Here is a 7699-nt window from a genome sequence, read left to right as displayed (position 1 = left end):
GAGGGGCTGGGGGTCCTGGGCGGGGCCGCGGGGCAGGAGTGAACGCGCGGTGCCAGGGCGGAGGTGGGGCCCGGTGCGGCTTCACGCGAAGCTTTTCAAAGCCCGGATTCTGAAGGGCTTCCTGTTTTCTCAACCTAGGAAGCCGAGAGGAGTCAATCCTCAATGGAAACTCTCCACGGCCTGTTTTCTAAAAATAACAGCTGGGCAGAACCGCTGGCAGCGCCGCGCTCACCAGAAGGGTCGTTTCCCTCCTCGGGGCTGGGGGGCGGCCAAGCCCCCCGCCCGGTGCACAGGGCCCACCCCGGCCCTCAGCCCGCGGGCGGGCCCCTCGCGCCCACGCCGCTCCTCTGGGGAGAGGAACCTTTCGGAAACCCCAGCGCTCCGCCCCCGCCGTGGCTGAAGCGGCGCGGGGTGGTGCCCGCGGCTGTGGCCTCACGGGCGTCTGGATGAAGCGTGGGCTCCACGTTCCTCGAGGGGGGTCTCGACCGGACCACCTCACCCTGACTTGAGAGGCCCCACCTCTGCGACCTCGAGCCCTGGGGTGGGAGGGGAGAGGGGCCACTGCCCTGCCCTGCCTCTGGACGGATCTCATGATGTCAGCAGGGAGCTGACATCATGTATCCCCCTGGCCCTGCCGCCTCTTCTCTGTCCCATCTCAGCCTCCCTTCCTCACTCCAGCCCACTGCGTGCTTTGCTGTCGCTGTTCAGTCGCTAAGTCATGCCCAACTCTTTGTGACCCCATGGACTGCAGCCCACCAGGCTCCTCCATCCATGGGATTTCCCAGGCAAGAATACTGGGGTGGGTTGCCATTCCCTTCTCCAGGGGATCTTCCAGACCCAGGGATCGAACCCACGTCTGCTGCATTAGAGGCGGATTCTTTACCACTGAGCCCCCAGGGAAGCCCCCACCTCCTGCTAAAGGTCCCCTTTAACCCAGAGCCCTGCCCTGGACCCGTTTCCCCTGGTCTAGTCCCCACTGTGACCTGCCTCCTGTCGCCCTCCCGCACCCCCGCAGCCAACCACAGGCTTCCACTCTGCGTGCTCCCCAGGCCCGGTGCATGCCTCCCGCCTCTGCCGGGTTGCGGGCCTCGGCTTGGCCCCGGCCCTGGGGACAATCAGCAGTGACCCCACCTGGCCCTGGGGACTATCAGCAGAGCCCCCTCCCTGCCTGTGGTGCTCAGCCTCCGCGTCTCCCCCATACAGCAGCTCCCGGCAGTTCACGATCCTAGCTCTTTCGTTTTCTTGTCCCCTCCAGCACCCTGGGCTCATGAAGATGCCCTGGTACGTGGGAAGCTCTCAATAACATATTAATGAAAAAGCAGAGCTTAGCAAGAGGCTCGGCAGCCTCAGGACACACCGTCCACACTGGGATGTGGCTCCAGGTCGGACGCTGAGGTCCGAGTGTGGAAGCCCACTCTTCCAGGTCAGCGGTCAGCGTGTCCTTCTTCCGGTGAGCGTCCTTGGCACCCATCACATGCCACCTCTTCCCAAATCTGGCCACGGGCAGGTCTCCAAATGGCTTCTCTCCCTGTCCATATCCTGACTTCCCTCCTGCCCCCCTTCCTGAGTATTACCTTTGCCCAGAAGCCACCTTACGTTCCTTCCCTGGGGTCCTGACTCCCTCCAGAAGCAAACACTGAGTCCTCCAGGCTCTCTGCCCCTCCTGGGCCACCTTATCCGAGTCACCTGTCTGCTCGCTGAGCCGTGCATGGCAGCACACATCTTAGCCCACCACGAGGACCCCACACCACCAGCCCAGGCCACCTGGTTTTTCTCTTATCCAGCTGACAAATGGGTTGTTGGTAGGTTGTTTGCCTGGAGCTGCTTCTCCATTAAAGAATATAAGCTGTTCACTTTTTTTCAGAGCTGTGTGCCAGACGCTGCACCAAGCTCTCAGTCACTTCTTAGACCACACCTAGCGATACAGTCGTCCTTTTATAGATGGAGAAAGACAGGCAGTCACCTGGCATAGCAGGTGAAGGGGGAGGGATCAGGATTGAACCCACAGCCCATTTTATTAACCTGTACATTAATTATATGGCTTCACCTTACCGGTAAAGAGACTGTGCTGTGACGTTTGCTAGCCATCAGCTTTCTCCTGGGGCCCCGGAACCCTTAGCACCATTTGTGTGAGTCAGGAAAGACCAGGGCAGCCTCTGCTAGGTGAATGAGCAGAGGCGTGTGTGCTGAGCGGTTAAGGTGGTCACTGAGAATCGCTTTCTCGGAACAGAATTGAGGCCAGCAGCGTTCAGTCTGCCACGAGCACCCCTGACCTTTTGTTACCCTTATAGAGAGGGGCCACGATGAAAACACGGATGTCGAACATGGCTACAACCTCAGGGTGACTTCTAAAAGTGACACCCAGGGCTGAAACCAGAAAGAAAAGACAGACAGATGTAAGTATATAAAAATTATACACTTTTCTTTAAAACTCCATAAAAGAAATATGTAATGTTTTCAGGTTACATGAAAAAGGTCATTCATATATAGAGATACTACAAATCAATAACAATCCTAATAGCTACAGACATAAAACGAATATAGCAGGGGTTAACAAACTTTTTCTATAAAGGGCCAGATAAAAATATTTTCAGCTTTATTATAGCCCCTTACTCAACACCTCAGCTCTGCTTAAAAAAAAAAAAAAAAAAAGGCAATATGAAAGCAGCCACATAATATGTGAGCAAATGGGCATGGCTGTGTGCCAATAAAACTTTAACAAAACAGGCCGGGGGCCGCATTTGGCCTGAGAGAGAGTTCCCCAGCTTTAGTAAACACACCAACGGTAAGGAAGAAAAGGAAAGCAGTGTGTGTTTTCTTTCCCTGTTTTTCAGGGGTGCCAGTCGGGGGAATCAATGCCTTTTACTAGTATTGTTCATCAAACAACTCTGGGTCGATTAGTGTTAAATTTCTTGAAACCTATTTCTGCTAGCATCCCACTCCGCCCCAGGAATTTTCCGGTTCACTTGCGGGCCCAGACACCTGCATATTGACTTCCTTCTCCTAACCGAGCTCGGAGGTTCTCCAGCTTCAGCTTGCCGGAGAATGGCCAGAGTTGCACACAGAAACCCACACAGATAGACCAGAGGTGCCACTTAAGACTTTCCAGGGAATTCTGACTATTCTAGGCTTTCTTCCCTTTAACTGCTGACTTTGGAACTTAATCCCCTGAGAAAGAAGCACCGGGAAGGAGGGGACGGGCCTCATCCTGTTTCTCTCCCAAACCTCAGGCATGTTTTCCCAAGTCTGGTCAGACTGTGTGCGGGCCCTCGAGAGCCCAGGGCAGTCAGACAGTGGTTCCCGGAGCAGGGAGGCAGTGCGCTGAGGCCAGAGGCCGAGTCTGCGCGTTTCGCTCGCGGAGCAGGGTGCGCTATCGGGGCGGTCAGCCCCCTGTGGGCCTGCTCCTGCGCTGGCTGCTCTTCTCCCCACGGGGCCCGCGCGGCGCCAGTGAGGCGGCTGGACACCAGGGGGGCCGAACCAGAAGGCCCGTGATGCACTCTCTGGATGTTTTCCCCCTCTTGCCCTAGCTGCGCTCAGGGAAAGCCACGCTGAAAGCCAGGCGTGAACTCCACAGCTCCTGCTGTGTCCTGAGCACCAGGCCCGACTGCCCCACGAGCCGGTGGAAAGGGGGCCGTTGCCAGCATGGGACGTCGCACCCCTCGGCTTCCCGTGACTGGGGTTTCACAGAGATTTTCACTTGCTAAGTGCCTCCACAGCCTTTTCTCCCCTCCCAGCCATCCCCACGGGCTCTGGAGGCACTGAGAGCTGGAGAAGAGCTTTCTAGCAGGGCCAGGCTTCAGAGGCTCAGTGGAAAGGACAAAAACCCCCTTGACGAGGCCTGTAGCCCAAAGCCATGGGTGGGGTCTGAAGAGTTACGTGATGGTAAGTCCCCTCTGAGGCCATGCAGAGCAGTGGCAGCCTGCCAGCGTTCCCAGGCCCCTGCGAGGTCACAAACATTGCCAAGTTCTAACATCAGGGAGGGAAGAAGCGCATTCAAGAGGCTCTTTGACAACTGGCTGAGTCTGAGCACTGATCGTTCAGCTGCATCTCTGTCATCCTGGCCCCCGGATGCAGACTTCGCGGGTGGGACTCTTAGTCCCTGCTGGGTGTCAGTTAAGGGTCACTGGTGTTAATGTTGCCTCTCCACTGTTGATGGTGTTTGAGAGTCACTGGTGGGGAATGTGCTGGGAAACCCGCCCCCCTGCTAAGGTTCATGCTGCTGTTGGGAAGTTTTGGTACATCTCAGCGGGCATCCTCCTCTGGGAAACAGGGTTTGGGATGTCAGCTCCGCTGTGTGTGCTGACGGAGGTGACATCGGATAGTTATTTTTACTGGGTTTTCAGCGTGGGACGTGTGATGCTACTGAGGCCGCTGGGTCTGGCCTGTGATGGAGTGAACCCGCTGTCCCTGACAAATGGACAATTAGCACATCACTGACCAGGGGATTCCTGCAGAAACTAATGCCCGTGGCGGTGATACGTCTCCGGTCAATAATGTGTTTATAAAGTCACAGCCCAGTAGATCATCAAGAGGCACATAAGCCAGAAATACTGGCATTGGCCGGCCTCTGGCGAGCACTCACCATGTGCCGGGCACGGCACGTGCTCCCTGATTCTAACCACCTGCAGGAGAGTAAAGGGCAGCAGTGGCAGCTGAGGCACGGGAAGGTAGAGGGGACGGTACAGGCGCTGTCTCTACCCCCGAGCCTCCTGCTCCCGGTGCGGTCACCTGGGCTCCTCTGCACAGGCCCAGATTCCACAGTTGGGTGGGGGGGATCGCCTGAGCTCAGTGGGAAAACCACACCCAGCTCTAGCCTAGGTCCAGAGCCTGGTTTCATATCCAGAAGTTGAGTGGTGGGTTAACCCCTTCCAAAGCACGTAAGAAGGCCCCTGGGGGGAGGTGGGGCTTTGAGTTGACGACAGGACTGGAGAGGACCCACGTGCCGGCCTCCAGAGGTTTCTGATCTGCCTGCCCCCTCTCTCATTCCCCAATGCAGAACGCCCCACCACTGACGGAGAACACCTTCCCTCACTGCAGACCCCACGCACGGGGTACAAAACTGCCAGGGAGCTGACTCAGGGCGGGAGCAGAGCTTCCAAAGGCTGGGACCCAGCTCTGCTGCCTCCTCCCTGGAAGAGGGTGCTGGGTCCCCTGGGAGAGCATGCAGGCACCCCACGCCGTGTAGCCACCCCCTACACCCCACCCAGCCGCTGGCTCCAGCCTCCAAGAATCTCAGGTATGTCCCCTGGGGGTGGTGGGGTCTAGCCCTCAAGAGTAGGAAATGCTGGAAAATGAGAGGGCCTTCAGGTGGTAGAGTTTTCCTTTAATTAAAAAAAAAAAAATCAAGGTAAGGAAACACACAGCTGGAAAACAAAAGGAAAGGCAGAAGATATCAATTACCTTTAACTTTGATTTCTCGGATCAAAGATCACAGTCATTCTGTTTCATAATATGTTTTGTATCCAGCTAAGGTGTGTGTCTATCAGCTCTGAAAAAGATTTGCAAAACCATTTTTGAGAAGAAAAAAAAAATCACCTTCGACCTCTATTACACTTCCAACTCATGCTAATATTATCCATTTAATGAGTAGCTGTTGACCCAGGGCCTCTCAGAACCCAGAATAGAACTCAACCCTCTGGCCATAGTTTAAGCCCCAATTCTGTATGGTCTTAACAATCTGTGCCAGAATTCACCCCAAACCAGGGTAATATCACTGAGATGAGGGACTTGGTACAAAGAAACAGGAATCTCTGAAATCAAAGTTCATCAGCAAAGATAAGGGTAGTGTTTTTTTTTCTTTTTTTTCTTTAAAGAGAGACAAAATGACTGTACTGCCGGAATGCCATGCAATTTCAAATCATGGCCAGCTAAAGAGATAACACGGGCAGATCAGAAAATCAGAATCTGATGATGCAGCTACTCAAAATGCAACTAGCCTCCTTCAGGCTTTTCTGCCTGCGCTACATTTGACCCCTGCTTCCTCCGCAAGAGAGAGACAACCTCAGTGGGCATGCAAATTCTCACCACTGTACACTTTCTTCCTGTTTTTCTCTGGTTGACAAGTTACTATTTTTATAGCCCCTGCCCAACTGAAGGTGCTTAGCGAGGAGACGGGAGCTGTGTATTTTACAGGCGTTCGGCTCCATCCCAGTCTCACTTCCCCGCCCCTGCCCAACTGAAGGTGCTCAGCGAGGAGACGGGAGCTGTGTATTCCAACTGAAGGTGCTCAGTGAGGAGACGGGAGCCGTGTATTTTATGGGCGTTCGGCTCCATCCCAGTCTCACTTCCCTGCTCTGTAGCTGTCGCGTGCCTACAGCTTTCAAAGTACCGGTTTTCTCAATCCCTCTTTAAAGTGGCTGAATTAGAAGACCAGGGTGCGTTTTGAGTGCCTGATTCAGAAGTATTTCCTGGGGGTAGTTTCTTGCAGGGATGACCTCACCTCTGCCTAGATGTAGCCTTATTTGAGTCCTTAGGTAAACAAGGACAGTCTCTCAAAAAGGCACGAGCGCCCTGCGTGCTCCTCCGCAAGGCACAGGACACGCAATAGTGAGATCTCGTCTGCAGGTCCAGGCAGTTCCACGTGCTGGGCTCCAGTCAGGGCTGGCCTGATGGGGACTGGCTGGGTTAGGCACAGACTGCTGCTTGTCTCCCCTCTCCTCCTCCGCAGTGGCCGTGAACAGCTTGGACCACGGATTTCAGGCCCTCTCCTGAAGCGGAAAAGCCCACAGGCGGCTCCCTCACCGTATCTCCTGTCTCTACTACTACACGCTGGCTGGTTCCAAATCCAAGGCAGAGGGCTGTCTGACCGTTCACCACTCAGGGCCTTAAAATGACCCAAGGACTGTTTTCAGCCCAGACCTCACCCCTGAACGTCTGACTTAGATAGCAAACTTCCCACGAGCCATTCAAAACCCGTCTCCTGATCGTCACCACCATCGCCCCCGGTACCCCGCTCCACTCCTTCCATCGTAGGAAACGTACCCGCCCTCCTTCCGGTCGTTCAGGTCAATCTTGGTCACAGCCCACATCCTCTCCAGATGCAGATGCTCCTGGATCTGCCCTCAAAGTCTACCCAGAAACTAACAGCCTCCCCCACCTCTTGTCTGGCCCCCAGCACTGGCCCTCCCCTGTCTCCGTGCCTCTGTTCGGGGTTCCTGGTCCTTCCCCCAACCCAGCTGGTCCTCTTGGCATTTAAGGCACAACATATGGCCTTGGTGGTTGCTCCTGGGAAAAAATGGCTCCAAGGTGCTAACATGGCCTAGATGTTTGCACTTTTCCCACCAATTCAAGTGGGCTTCCCTGATGGCCCAGCAGTAAAGAATCCGCCTGCCGATGCAGGAGACACGGGTTTGATCCCTGGGTCGGGAAGATTCCTGGAGAAGGAAATGGCAACCCACTTCAGTATCCTTGCCTGCGAAATCCCATGGACAGAGGGGCCTGGTGAGCTACAGTCCACGGGGTCACAAAAGAGTCGGACACGACTTAGCGACTGAACAACAGCAACCATTCAAGTTGCACTTAGTGGGGACCGGGTACCATGTACATGTCCAAGGTCATACCCTTGGAGCCGCACTTTTGAATCAAGGTGAAACCCCTGCACCAGCAGCGGATCCCCCAGGAGCCCAGGGCTGCTCCAGCTCCGTGCCCGTCCCCCTGTCCAGAGTTCAGCGAGTTCATAAAACATCACACTGATCGGCTT

The 7699-nt window shown here is 55.2% G+C and overlaps 1 protein-coding gene and 1 long non-coding RNA gene across 5 annotated transcripts in view; one reads left to right on the top strand and one right to left on the bottom strand.

Annotated features, from left to right (window-relative positions):
• The window catches only part of NFATC2 (nuclear factor of activated T cells 2), a 160656-nt gene that overhangs the window by 6411 nt on the left and 146546 nt on the right, over positions 1 to 7699 (bottom strand). The window contains exon 10 of one of the 4 annotated variants that reach the window (XM_044927525.2): positions 5401 to 5488. The exons of the other annotated variants lie outside the window; for them this stretch is intronic. Coding sequence (XP_044783460.1) covers positions 5445 to 5488 — 44 coding nt within the window. The 3' untranslated portion in view covers positions 5401 to 5444. The remainder of the gene's footprint in view (positions 1 to 5400; positions 5489 to 7699) is intronic. 4 annotated transcript variants of the gene reach the window in all.
• LOC123329119 lies at positions 837 to 6891 on the top strand. Its single transcript, XR_006544283.2, has 4 exons — positions 837 to 1450; positions 2292 to 2396; positions 4997 to 5236; positions 6668 to 6891. It is a non-coding gene; the product is annotated as an uncharacterized LOC123329119 (long non-coding RNA).

This window comes from Bubalus bubalis, chromosome 14 (genome assembly GCF_019923935.1).
Source record: "Bubalus bubalis isolate 160015118507 breed Murrah chromosome 14, NDDB_SH_1, whole genome shotgun sequence".
Classification (NCBI taxonomy): Eukaryota; Metazoa; Chordata; class Mammalia; order Artiodactyla; family Bovidae; genus Bubalus; species Bubalus bubalis.
The sequence above is the reverse complement of the archived record's forward strand: the minus strand, read 5'-3'. Positions and strand labels throughout refer to the sequence as shown.